Here is a 14892-nt window from a genome sequence, read left to right on the forward strand (position 1 = left end):
GTGCACATCTGCCCAAGTAGACAAGTACTTACAAGTGTCTTTCTTGTAAAACAAAAGCACTCACGGCTCCTGAATTGGCTGCATTGTTGAAAAAAAAAGGGGTGCACAGATATTGTTTGTAGGAGACTGAAGTCACTTGGACTCATGTGCAGAGGTGCCCAAAACAAAAGGCCCTACTAAGGTTGGCAAATCAGAAGAAATAAGTGCAGTGGGTCAAGCTGTCCAAACAATGGACCTTAGATTACTGGAACAAGGTCTGATGAGGTTTGAAATGAAGAAGAGATGCAGAGCCCATGAAATGACAAAATATACCTGCCTAACAACATAAATGAAGCATGGAGGTGGAAACATGATGTTGCTGAGGATAATTTTGCAATGAAAGTGTGAGTGATCTACATCGTAAAAAGTGTGTAGGTGTTTCCAAACTTTTTTCTTGCTCAGGGTATGTCAAATCACTCCATAAACCCAAATTGACCAAGCAACGATTGTTAAAAGGGTCCTCACTTAAATTGTTTTGGGTGCAGCGATGGTGCACTGTGTTAAGGAATTTCCAGGGGTTAAGATGAGTCAATATTTGTCATTGCAAAATGTTCCAATAAGAGTTGCTGTTGGAGGCTTTTCTCCTAAACGTTTTACGAGCCATAAACATTTGCCTGGTATCCCTATAGCTGTTTACCTTATTACTTGTATCTAAACACTTGATAAAATATTATCCACATTTATTGTAACATATGTTTATATTTCTTAAGCCTTTTTAACAATTCATTGTAATTTTAACCTTGCTTGCGCTAGTGTGAATACTATAACCTAAACTAAATAGTCGTATGCAAACATTAGCATTAAGGGGTTCAAAGAGGTTTAATGGCCCAACATTAAGGTGATGCCATTGTGTGTACAGAACTCAACAACAAGTTAGAAACGTGAGCATAACATAGCAATTATGGGCTGCTGGTACAGAAAAATACCAGCACTGCATTAAAGCATCTGAAGCTCTTAAAGCTGTAATATGCTGCTACTACACTCACCTTTATACTTTCTGTCTAGGGAAAGTCTTATTTAACAGTACAATGTGTTGACAGCAGATAGGACTGGACTGAGGTAGTGTGCACCAAGCTACTTTAAGTTTTTAGCTCCGACAGTATATGGGGATGGAGTGACATGTGACCTGAATTTGCTTTAGTCAGCTTTTCCTTTTCAGTCAGTGTAAACTATATGTCAATGTGAAGTTCACAGTGTGAAATCATAATCTTACATTGTGACATTTTTTACAGATCCTGGATGGTGTGTATGTCCTATTGTGGTCCTTTGTGTGGTTTTAATGGTTAAAATAAATATTCCAGTTATATGAGACAATTAAATTAAACCCTAGTTTATTCCTCTACTATCTCTTGTCTGTACTGGGATATATAGCCTACTCAACACACAAACTTGCACAAACCTATTGTAAATTGTCATTTCAGACAAAAGGTCACAGAGAAACGTAGTCTGTTGGTTCATGACATGTGAGAGTTCAGCGCTCATCAATTTCATTCCGCATTAGAAAATTGATGAATAGAACAAATTCTCTGTAATCGCTTTTATGCGGCATGTAAGAGCTTGCAGGAGGTCCATTGAGTGTGTTCTGCTGATAATCGAAAAACAACAGGTGAATGATGTGGTGAAACTGAACTTTTGATTTAATTTTTTCAGAGCTTTTAAAAGTTGCTGGAAACATCCATGGAGAACATTTCCCACTATGATTCTGAAGTAAATGAAAAAGTAGACAAACACACAGGCGCACTGCATGGTACCAGTAAGCAATTTACATCCAATCATACTTTGGTATCTATAAAAGTTCTGAGCAGGCCCACTCTGGATTTGGTTCAAGATGGCAAAAGGAAAAGATCCCGTTGATTGAAAGAGGAAAGCAGGAGCTTCAGGTGCAAAGACTTCTGCGCAGATACCTGTGCATTAGGACCAAATACAAGAACTTCCATAAGGAGAAACATTATAGTGGGGTTGCAGTGCATAAACCCCTCATTACAAAGATGAATGCAGATCTTAGAGTTCATTAGTGCATAAACCACAGGCACTGGTTTACACAGATGCAGAAAAAAGTGATCATCCTTCACCATGTTTGTGACAAGTGGGTGAGTGCATTGCTGGCATACACCATGGTACAGGTCTGCTTGCCTCCTACAGTGAGAGGTTCTGGTGGCTCTGTTATGGTGTGGGGGGCATTTTACCGGCATAGTTTCAGTCCAATTGTCATGTTGGAGGGAAGGGTGACTGCAAAATGAGTACAAAGCTGTTCTGAGTGATTCCCTTTATCCTATACTCAAGCATTTCCATTGCAATATCACTGGTTCTCTCCAGGATGGAAGTGCCCCCCATCCAAAGTGCCGCTGGAAATGCACAACCAAACCAAAACCCAGCCTCCTGACCACAATGTTCCCAACCAAACTGCAAACATTATTAGGATATGATGACATTTATCATATATGGCAAGTTGCAACTATGTTGAAACTGAACATATTATATAAAATGCTACCAGACAACAAATTAGGACATCGTGTTTTTTATTTCTAATAAACTCTGTCATATTACAATACACCATCAAGTTTGTCTGACTACAGGATTAATAAACCTTTTTGGGGCTGTGTTTCAGCCCTTACAGCAGCTGGTTGAGGACAGAGAAAGATCAAGGACTGGTTTAATAGAGTAAAATGTAGCAGTTGCTTCACACACATTGTTAATTGCTTTTATAAAACTCTACATCCATCCTAGTTTTTAATCCAAACCTTTGTTGTTTCTTGCACCACCCACCCCAACCATCTCCAAACCACCTTTTAGTGAACTCAGTGTGTTTCAACTGAACATAATTATTTACTCATTGCTTTCTTTCCGATTGCAGATTAGTTGAATAGAAAAGTAACTTTTAGGAGACAGTTTCCTAACTACTTGTTAGTAATGAGGGTTCTATCCCACTGTGTTACATTTCTTCACCACCATTGTGAGTTTTTTGATGTCCAACAAACAGTGGTGACTGAAACTGAATGGATGATGAAACTAAAGCTAGTAGATGATAAACAGTAGTTATCTTTCTCAAAATGTCTGCAACATAGAGACGAAGGAGATGTTTTGTACAAAATGCGTAGAAGGAAATCTGATCCTGCAAAGTGGAGTGCAGTTCTACACTGCAAGTCAGGCTAAGGGATATGGTACTGTGTAAGGTACAGTATGTGCCTATGACTTGCCATAGGCCATACCAATGCTGTTGTATGAACCAGAAGCATACATCAAGCTTTAGCTTCAGTGCTCTCCACCCTCACCAAAACATGGGAATGCAGGTTTTGCGAGACTTCCAGACACTTTTTTTACATGCTGGACATTTAAATGCACTATACCGTTTACATGCTGCTCTTTTTTTTTAACACCCCTAGCACACTTAACTGAACTGTACTGTACTGTAAAATAGTATACAATAGGTTTACTGGTTGGCCCTGTCTTGGGTCTTGTGTCTTGTGTCCTGTCCTGTGTTACTTGTGTTGTCTGTCTACACTGTCCGTCTGTACTGTTTTTTCGTCTGCACTGTTTGCACTTGGTTGCACTCGATGCACTTTATTATAGCTTGTGTTGTTTGTAGCACCTTGGTTCTTGGAGGAACGTTATTTCGTTTCTACTGTGTACTGTGTACCACTGTGTATAGTAGAAATGACAATAAAAGCCACTTGACTTGACTTGACTTGACTTTTAGGCTCAATGTACAATGAATCTGCTCCAGCCTCAGATGATGGCCCAGTGGCTTACAAAGACACTTTCCTTTTTCTTTACTTTGACAACTTTCAGTTTGTAACAAGCAAAAGTGTTAGTTTAAAAGGCCTATAGGTATTGGTATTAGAATCGAGGAAGTCACAGATATAAAACAGGTAAGAATACACACTTGCCAAACTACAAAATCATGAGGGTATTGCCTTACGTCTCCCTGAAAATGTTTTCATATAAGGAGACACCTGAAACACTGTTTTAGTAAGCATAATTACACCATTATTATAAAATACAAATTCCAGATGAAGTTGGATTTAATATTCCTGATCAAATTCAACTCCAATATTTCAATTAGAACAAATGCATACACCCCTTCATTATACAGATGTCTCATGCTTTTTCCTGCATCCTGCCTCTACATTTGACCCACCAAAGCTGTTAGAAGCTGTGTGGAGCCACAGCTCAAATACCTGGGGACCAGGTCCAGTTCTGAGGACTGTACTGCTGAAGGGCAAAGGCAGAAAAAAACACCATACCTGAACACTGCACATAGACGAGCCTCATTACACTTGCTCCCTTTAATCGAGAGAATAATGCACTGATGTTATAAAAACTGGATAAAATATATAGAATCCGAGTGAAACCACCTGATTGTGTCTCTGCTCTCATCGTTAGTAATGGAGCTTACTGTAGTGTAGCATGTCCTATAAATCCCACTAGAGGGGAATTAACCTGTTAAATTAATAACCATTGAATACTGCCCACCCGCGCATCTTTTGATTTATATTTCACTCTCTCACAAGCCTTTGTTCTTTATTGCTGGAGAGACATGCACAGGGGGAAATACTTTAGCCTCAAAATGTCACTCGCTGCTCTTTCCTCACCAGCTGCTGCATAGGAACATTGTTGTTTCATGCTGTTGTATTTTTATCCTCCTTCTTTCTTGTCTTTGTCTTGTCCAGTCTCTTTTTTTGTGTTTTGTTTTAAATGTTTTATTTTGTGCCAGGGAGATGGATTTTCTTTGTCTTTACACCACAACATTGTTGGAGCTCATACTGGCAATGTATTTCTTTTCTTTTCTCTGCAGTTCATTGTGCCGTCTTGTCTGCCTTTGTTTCATTTAATGCTGCAGACTGTCACGATTTCTGTCTTTTAAGACTTTGTTCTTTTCAACAAAATGTTGGAAGGCAGGGTACAAGGAAGGATGTAGGTAGTTGGCATATTCACAACGCTCCATCTGGCGTGAATACTGTTCTCCACCGTTGTAAATCGAATCCATGTGCTCAAACTGTGGAGCTTTTCTCCGGGGATGCAAGGCTTTGGAGGTCTTTTCCTGGAACCACTGAGTGATTTCCACACAGACTAGAATCATGAAGGTTGTAAAGATGTGCAGGTGACCGGATCAGATCCCCTGAGAAGGATTTAACAACCTTTTTTGTAATTAAAGCTAAAATATGTAATTTTTTTTGTCAATTTAGCAGTATGCTGAAAGTACTTATATGTCCTAACACGTGATAAGTATACTTGTTTAAGAAATCTGGTTGAATAAATGGTAAAATAATAGTGATTAAAAACAACAACATGTAGTTAAGTTAATGTGACTCCATTTAAATAATATAAATGTAATCTCATAGTTATATTTAATTAATTGGCACCATAATGTTCAGTGTACTTAAGGAATGTTGCATTAACCTGACACAGTTAAGTTGATTTTAATGAACACCAATCAGCTGTATTAATAATGTTGCTTTGTTTAAGCTAGTGGATTCAATAAATACAACTTTACAAGTTACAACAAGTTACAACAAGTCAATTTAACTGACTTTTAATGAAGAGTTTCATTCAGAACAGGTAAATAATTTGGTTACATTACATTTTGCCATATTCCATCAATAAAGTTACCAGGAAAGTAAAACTATATCCAAACTAAATTAGGTGAAATGTGTACAGAAAAATTAGACAATAATAACAAAGCACACCTTGAAGTGCAAAGCAAATTACAAATAATTGCCTTTTAAATTACATCAACATTTTCTTGCATTTACAAAGTGAGTAATGTTGCTGTTCTCCTGATTAATAGGTGGATGGCAATGGATTCTACATGATTCTCTCATGAGCTGCAAAGCGCACATGGCTCAGCTTTAAAAAATGGCGCCCTATGCAATCAGCTTGTGTGACCAAAAATACAGAAAGCGTGTTGGGACACTCTTAACTTGGTCCAAGGCCTTTAGTGAATTTTAAGCGAGTGAGTTATGTTGGTCTAAATTAGCTGTATTTTGTAACTTTGACTAAATATCCAATGATCACTCTAATAGAATTTTATAAATTCTCTGTAAGTGCAAAATTCTAAAAACATGACTTCTAGGGGTGTGATTCTTTGTTAACTATTTCATACATATTTTTACACATTAACCATGATTTGATGCAAAAATGACAGTTTTAACTCGAGTAATTTTAACTGATAACAATTTTAATTTAGCTGCTATTTTAAAGTGCACATTATATAAAGTGGTGGAACTAGGGCTCAAAATTACAGATTTCCCATTGTCCCAGGGAGGAAAATAGTCCTAACCGTTCAATCTGATACCAACAAACGTTAATGACTAAAGGAATCAGGCTGGAGTAAGAAAGTAATTTAAAGTTGTTGTTTTGTTTTTTCAAACAAGCAAAGGGAATAACTAGCAGAACTTTGATGGTGAGTTACTGATTATCTGAGCTACTGGAACAAGATATTATCTGGCTATCTGTTATGAAAAATCACAATTATTTTTTTATTTGTAAAGGAGTACATTTTTAAGCAAATACTCGCCTCCCACCCGTGAAAAATTAAAATTAATTGTTAAAAAGCTGTTTTTATCCAGAGGTTGAGTGACGTCAACTTGACTTCTTTCTTCTTCTTTCTTATTGGGGACCCAATTATATCCTTTGTTTCTCACCTGGCCTGAATAGCCTACTTATATTAGGGGAGGACAGATGAGGGTGGAGAAAATGGGATATAATGATGATGACTCTTAACAGACTAATCCGCCTGGGAGGTGATTGTTAGGTGTGGCCTGCTTGGTGGGTGTGTGAAGTGGTCTTAATCTTCCTAGGGATGGATGATAGGGCAACATGGAAATAGGAAACAGACTGTGCCCAAAGACTCTTCCTCTGTTGGTGAAACTTATGAAAGATGCAATTCAGTCAACATTGGCTGAATGTTATCAGGCCACAGTCACACCTATGAAGACATTAAAGGTGAGAAAAGTCAGTTTATCTTCGAACTGCAAAGCACAGTGATGGTGGCTGGATGTCCACAAGGCTAAAATCCACTACTGAAAGCACTCATGTGAATTAAAATCAAGGACAACAATTATAACAGTGTTAAAGAGACTGGAGCTAAACGCGTTTACCTGGCTCTGGACATAATGTAACTGACTGCTAAATGAAGTGAGGACTTGAAGTAGTTAGCACATTACTATCAAATGATTTAATTATTGGAATAAACCTGTGTATGGTCCAAATTGACAGAGGTATGTTTTGGTGTACGTTCACCTGACAAGGCTTTTTTTAACTCTGCAGGTTTGATTCATATGCCTCACAGTGACTTGATGTTCTCATATGACAACAAAGCTTTTATGGTAAGAGTTTGGTCAGGAACTTTCCTGACAAACAAGAGGATAGAAAAAGTTGTTCCCCGAGGGCGTCATTGTTTCATCAATGTCATTTTGCTTCTATTAAAGGTGTCTCCAACTGTTGCACCTACATTTTCATTCTAATTATAATTAGTGGGTAATAGGAGGTGTTCCCAACAGAACAGTCATTACACGATGTTGTGATAATGACAGACTCTTCTCTGTAATAAAAAAAAAAAACCCTGTGGGTTTAATAATACCACATTATTTAATAAGATTTTAATAATGGCAGCTGACTGATCACATGACTGATCTAATATTTCCAGCAGCAAATGTGAAGTTTTGTATAGTACAGTAGATTATAGTATTGTACAGTCTAGTATAGTTTGGTATACTATATCATAGTTAACCTTACTGGGACATGTACAAATAGATATGTTCCCAGTGTGTGGCTTTAAAAAGCCCAGTAATATCCTCAATATGATTGTTGTCACAGTTCACATGCTTTCTTTCAGAAATTCAGAAGATGTGAACTATGCCATGAAGTCAGTAGTGAGAATAGAAATGGTGAAATTTCAAGTACTGAGTACATTCACTTGGTAAATGCACAAAAACACACACTTGTCCATACCATGTATCAATATGTGTGTGTTTGTGCGTGCGTGTGTGAATGTGAAGCAACATTGTAAATTACTTTGGATTAAAGTGCTATAAAGTATAAGCAGAGCATTTACAAGTTTCTTGACTTTCTTGTATTTTACTGTATTTTCATTCAATGCTACTTTTATTTTTACTGAGGGAAAAATATTTTACTTTTTACTTCACAACATTTTGCTGATCGCTTTAATTGCAAGATATCTTTAACTAACAACTGATGATGAATTCTTGGGAAACCATTGTCACATACATACGCACAGTACATGAAATCAGCTCCACCGGTGCAGACAGCAAGATTATTGCTGTTTACATATTACTGCATCAGAAGTAATAATATAAAATGATATATTATTAAAATGGGCCACTGGGCAGGCGTAAATCCAAAGGTAGAGTCGACGCCTATTAGGGGTGGCAGTGGTCTCGCACCCTGACCCTGCTGGCCCTGTGCACAACACTGAACCCCCAAACTGTGCAACCCCAGCTTGCATATCTGAGCCAAATCAACATGTGGATCAATGATCCACTGTTGCAATCCTGAGAAAATGTGTAAAAGTGGGCCATTCTGCATAATAAATATATTCCCAAAATATTGTAATACTTATATATTTGTATATACATATACATGAATATGTTCAATTAAAGCAAAATTGTGCAACATTTTCCACATATTTTCTTTAAATAGAGATATGCTCCAACATGACACAGACTCATTAAACAGGGCTGGCAGCAGTGTAGAGATCTTTTCTTCTAAAAGATCCCTAGTGACTAATCAGAGATGAGTAACAATTTCGACTTGATGAGTAAGTCTATCAGTATTCTGATTCATTGTATATTGATAACTATGGTTACCTGAAGGGCTGTGGAGCTTGGTGGAGTGTAACGGTGAAGAAGAGCTGTATCAGAGCAACAAGAGGGAGAAATGAGAAAAGGGAGGACTACCCAGAACTAACCACACTGCCCCACATGCTCCAGAAACTCTGCTTGTTTTCTCTTTAACTACTTCCTGTCTGCATTACTCCTCAACCCACTGATATTTGTTTCTCTTTATTTCTTTTTATTTATGTGTTTCTTTTGTTTTCTTGATGTATTTCACATTTCTGATGTTGGAAATGATAGCACTATATTGAATGCAATGAATTTCGAATTTTATCTTAAATTAAATGTGACACAGACCATCATAACTGAGGGTGCAAGTGACACAAGACGAGCTGACCAAGTGGCAATAATGATCTTATATAAAAAGGCTATTGAAACATAGCAACACAGTAACAAAAATCGTGTTTCTTTGTCGGCAAACAGGGGTGCTGAAAAGATTTAGTCTTTTTAGCCACCAAAATACAGTCTATACAAAGCTGACAATATTTAAAAGCATTTTCAAGTCAAGAGACTTTTACTTAAAGCTGAATAACTCAAGGTTTTTCTCAAGGTGCTCTACAATCGGTGCAGCACACAAGAACCTCTAGAATGTGAAACATCAGAGAGGCAGAGATCATTAAAGGGTGGGCAGAAACACCAGGTGAGCAAGACAACAGAGGCAGCAAAAAAAAAAGTCTAAAGTCTAAATATGGGCAGGAGGCCTAGAAACAATCATAATGAGACAAGGGGAAACAGGGCTGGAAGGCAGGTGAAAGTTTATATAAGGCAGAACTAATGAGGGAGTGGGGTACAGGTGCACAGGTGGGTGTGGGCAATCAGGTGACAGGGGAAAAGGGTATATCTGAGCTAAATGGAGGACAGGAGAAAGTGGCAGATTCGGAAATGGCATGAAAGTTGAGGAATGTCAACACAAACAGAGAATGACTGTGTGACTTTGAATGACTTGTGACAGCTATCGGCCACAACATGCTGTAGACACCACCTGCTGGTTTTATTGTTGTGGTGGACACGGGTCAGCATAGGAAAAATGTAATGCTGGCTATAATTGACAGGTGTCAGAACACATAGAGCATCACAGCTTACTGTGTATTGAGCTGTGAAGCTGCAGATCAGTCAATGTCCATGCTGTGCCTTGTCCACTGCAACAACAATAAAAGCCTAATGTGATGTACACAGTAGGTTGTGGCTGATGGGTGTACGGTGCCAAAACAGAGGAAAAGAAAAGTAAAAGTTTTGCTTGTGCTGGACAGTGCATAACTGATAGAAAACAGGGTTGGGATGGATGAACACTAACGTGATCATATTAGTGGTGCTGGGTTAGGGCGTTAACATGTTTTCAGGTATGTAAGGAACAGGTTTCCTTTTTCTTTCTCCTCTGCCTGTTGTGTCATGCTTATCTGTGATTCTATGGTTCGGATAGAGGAAGGGAAATCGCCCCTACATGGGACAACAACAAGAAGTAGATTCCAGCTTTAACAGGGAATTAGCGATGGCCAGTAGCAGTAGAACACAGTGAGATAGCAAGGCTACGTTGAGTAATATAATGTGGGACACTGTCAAGGATAATTCTAGATAAGACTCAGCATTTAAGCAATTCAGTGAGTGTTTCATTACACAAAGCCCAGAGCTAAGAACGCAGAGCTTCAAGTTCTTCACATCACAATGGACTGACTACATTTTCATCATTAAACTCTGTTTATCGAGGTGTCTCATTTCACTTTATCTAGTCTTTGTCTAAAGATCTGACTCATCTTTAATTTGCCTGAGGACACACCAGTTCAGACTGAATTTTTGATATTGTGTTCTGTCACACTCTCCTGTTTCTTACACTTCTCTATGGCAAAAAAACTTAAATCTTTTGTACAAGCTGTCACACTCCAGTCCCGCAGCTCTCCTGCTTCCTCTTCCCTGATTGGATAGCTGTGCCTCTCATAGTCTGCTCTTCACCATTAACTGACCACTCATCCTGACACTTGGCTATTATTCTGCATTATATACTTGTCAGACACTTTAGCTCTCCCTTCCTCACTCAATTTCTCCTTCTTACATCTCCAGCTCCACTCCAACTCTGACAAGGGCGATGGCTCTGTGCGTTACATCCTGTCTGGTGATGGGGCCGGGTCTATCTTCAGGATTGACGAGACAACGGGCGACATCCACACCACTGAGAGCCTGGACCGTGAAAAGAAATCCCAGTATGTCCTGCACGCAAGGGCCATTGACCGACGGACAAACCGCTCACTGGAGGCAGAGTCAGAGTTCATCATCAAGGTCCAGGATGTCAATGACAATGCTCCAACATTCCCTGATGGACTGTTTTCCGCCACTGTACCTGAGATGTCTGATGTTGGTAAGGCAGGAGCCTTCCTCCAGGGGCCCCTGAAACCCCCTTTACCTTCCTACCCCCCAAAATATACTACTAATAACATTAATATTGACTGTATTCTTAGTAGTAAGTAGTATGTTTTCAGTTTAAACATAAAAACCTTAATGTGACACTGTACTGATACTGAGTTTTAGAAGCCCTGTTCTTTTAGTTCTTGAATGCTAGACATGGTTCTTTGTTGTCAAAATCATTATATCAGCTCCAGCAAAAAAGAAATGAATAATAATAGATTATATAAATAGATGAAATTCTAATTGATCAAAGTGTAATTTGTGCCTGGTAGTGGCCTTTCTGGTTCTTGTTTATATATGGTTGTTTCATTACACGGTACAGATTTCACTTGCATGTCTGGATGCTGAGACAAACTGGGTTCACTGAAAATGGTTTTCAGAGGTGTTCCTGATCTCATGCAGTAATTTTCACTACAGAATCATCTTTGCAGTTTCTAATGTTTTTTAACATGGTGCTGCTTAAAGGGCCCAAAGATCACAAGACTTTTGGCCTTGAGATTGATTAGGTGTTGGTTAGGTGTTGATTAGGGGATTTGATCATTTACTTTACTGTCCTTTGTGGACACTTGTTGATTAGATTTGGATATGGATTGAATAAACAGTCCTCCCACTAATTCCCAACATTAATCAAGATGACCCACTGGTGGTATTCACATCTCAGTTGTTGTCTTTATCTATATTAATCAATATCTCTCTCACTGTCCGTGTCTCCCTCTCGTCCATCTCTATCAATGGCCCATAGTTTTCTGTTTCTACTCATTGTTCTTCCAACTCTGCTCCTAATCACTCCTATCTCCTATTTCACACTCATTAATAAACCTCTTTGTTTTCTCAGTTGGGCGTCTTCATCCTTTTCTCTCAACAGAAAAATGGTTTTCTAACCACCACGCAAAGTGGTTTTCTAACCACTTCTCTGTTACTTTCCTATTCTTTCTCCCACTGTCTTCTCTACTCAGTAACTTTGCAACTCTGACTAATTTAAGATGGAAATTGATGTGTAGCAGTGTAGAAATGTCCTTAGATCTCCGCTGTAGTGAAAATGTTGTCATTATGGCCATGGCTATTTAATTAAGAGAAGGAGCTATTCTTCAGTCTAGACCTTTAAAATTTCAGGTTCTACATTAGACTAAGAGGATTAACTGTTGATAGGAGTAGAAGAGGAGTAGGAGTATCCGCCTGCAGTAAATGATCCATAGTCAAGGTCATGTATTCTATAAAAAAAAAACATACAGGAATTTAATGGAATTAAAGCAACTTTTCAAGTTAATGAATGTATTGTACTGTAAATATTAATGTAAATACGTACCTTTTGTTACTTTCAAGTGACTTGAACATAGAATGTCTAGTTATAATTTTCAGACCACTTTTTCTTAAGGTCTTTCAGCTTGAAATGAATGAATAGACTACTCAGAGAGTTTACTCAACCCAGTATATGAAGTTCTACAGTGAACAAAAAAACTAGAACACTTCAAGGCATCCACAGCTTGAGTGTAGAAATTCAGACTTATTTTTTATAACTTTCTTTAGGTATTTAATGCATATTGTATAGTTTATTGTCATAATATTGAAAACAACAATGATGGTAACCATGATAAAGGCACTGATGTCAGCCCTACCAACAGACACAGAAATTAGGAATGACACAGACAGTAGCCTTAGATGTCGCCTTTGTGGTGATTCTGCTTAATGCAAAATGAAGGATTTGAATGTTCATGTGATAAAATAGTTGACTCAACTTATTATTATGAGTTGATTGAACATTGTTTCTTAAGTTAATTTAATGTAATTGAGTTAGTTTTACTCACACGCAAACCTCATAAACTGACACTGAACTAATTATTAAACCTACGTTCAGTTAATTTGTGTTTTCAGGGCCGCAGGTGAATGTTCATTACCAAGTTAAAGTAACTTGGTAACTAACAGCTGTAAAATAATAGTGTAGTAAAACGCATACTTTTACATATATGTATAAATAGACAAACTGAAAATAAACTAAGAGTATCCTACAATAATACTTAAGTACACAACTTTGGCAAATGCAGCTGTAGTGAGGTGCTTCCTGGGAAGCCTTTTGAAGCAATCTATTGAATTGGTGCATTGGTATGGCTAGATTTCAATATGAATTTTTATTTTTATTTTTGGTCAGTGTTATGATGTATTTTGAGTCTGAGAGGTAGCTTTAACGTGGTAACTTAAAGAGTGGTGTCTCACATCTTCTCACAGTTCTGTGTTTTGTTGCCCATACGGTCCCCTACCCCTCTCTGTCGACTGATTTACGTCACCAAATGCAATGCGAGCAGCGATTGCTAGAAACGATCAGCTTCAAGTACCTCTTTACAAGATCCCAATTCTCCCTGGCATCAAAACACACCAGACACTGTTTGCTGGGGTCCATTTTTATTCTCTACTTGAAAACCCAATTAAGTTTTTTTTATTGCATGACTGATAACAAAAGGTACCATGATACTGCTACTTTTGTTTCCTCCACGCCATAGGTGTGGCAGTAGTGGATTGACGAGATATGAAAGCATCATATGCTTACATATTCAAACAAAAATATAATATGTCGAAATAACTAGTAGTTATTAAGATAATTTAAACAACCCAGGAACCTTCTTTTAACAAATTAACAGTTTTTGCTGTCTTTGCCAAGAGAAAAATCGCACTGCAGGTCTGTCATGATGGATGAAAGCTTTGGCTTCTCCTGTCTGCTGCTACATGCTCGGACTAATGGGCTGTGGCTCTTTACACATTGTATTTTACTGCAGCTCATACTGTGCAATAAGGGGGAAGTTAAGAGAATAACATTTACTGTGCATTGAAATAATAGATTTTCATACTGTTAAAAAAAATGATTGTGGCTTTATTTTAATTTTAAAATCTAAGCAAAGACAATTGTGTTAGCAGTGACTGTAACATTATATCTGTGTGTGGGATGAGCCTTTTCTAAGCTAAGAATTGGATACTAGCACTACAGCCACATTTATGCTTGCAGGCACTTGGATAAAACCTATTACAAATTTGAATTATGTGACTGAAAAAGATTAACTCAATTTAGTATTTTAACCACATACACCACACCAACTCAGGCTCAACTAAAATCCACCAGAAATATTTTCATAAAGACGTTAGAGAGATTCTTTTTTTTTTTTCCGACAGAAGTCTTTTTTGAAAAATTGTGTGCCCCTTGTGACCTCAGCTATGGAGCGGAATCAGTCTGATAATAAGGGATGCTAGAATTAAACCCACCAGATTTTCAGGGGTATAAGACCCAACGCTGACCCATAAAAAGGCAGCAGGCTGAAGCCAGAGCTTATTTATAACCCTACCCATTTGCTCTCACTTCAAAGGTATTTTATACATATTTTGGTATCTAATTTTTAGCAACGCTAAAAAAACATCATCACCACACCTCAAAACAGTTGAAAGAGGGGCAACAAAAGGCTGGAAAGGTAATTGCTGCAAGTTAAAAACCAATGGAGAAGCATTTGAAAACTAATTAAGAAAATTTATTTATTATTAGTTAAAGAATAGTATAACTGAATGTCATCAGCATATAAATTAAACACTGAATAATCTGAGCAAGACTGATTATATGCAA

General features: G+C 37.8%; 1 protein-coding gene across 2 annotated transcripts in view; it reads left to right on the forward strand.

The window, feature by feature from the left end:
- LOC137098586 (cadherin-18-like) overlaps positions 1 to 14892 on the forward strand; it is a 130654-nt gene that overhangs the window by 49890 nt on the left and 65872 nt on the right. For both annotated transcript variants that reach the window (XM_067474979.1, XM_067474980.1), the window contains exon 3: positions 10950 to 11244. In XM_067474979.1, the coding sequence (XP_067331080.1) occupies positions 10950 to 11244 (295 nt within the window). The remainder of the gene's footprint in view (positions 1 to 10949; positions 11245 to 14892) is intronic.

The sequence above is a fragment of the Channa argus genome, chromosome 14 (genome assembly GCF_033026475.1).
Source record: "Channa argus isolate prfri chromosome 14, Channa argus male v1.0, whole genome shotgun sequence".
Taxonomy (NCBI): domain Eukaryota; kingdom Metazoa; phylum Chordata; class Actinopteri; order Anabantiformes; family Channidae; genus Channa; species Channa argus.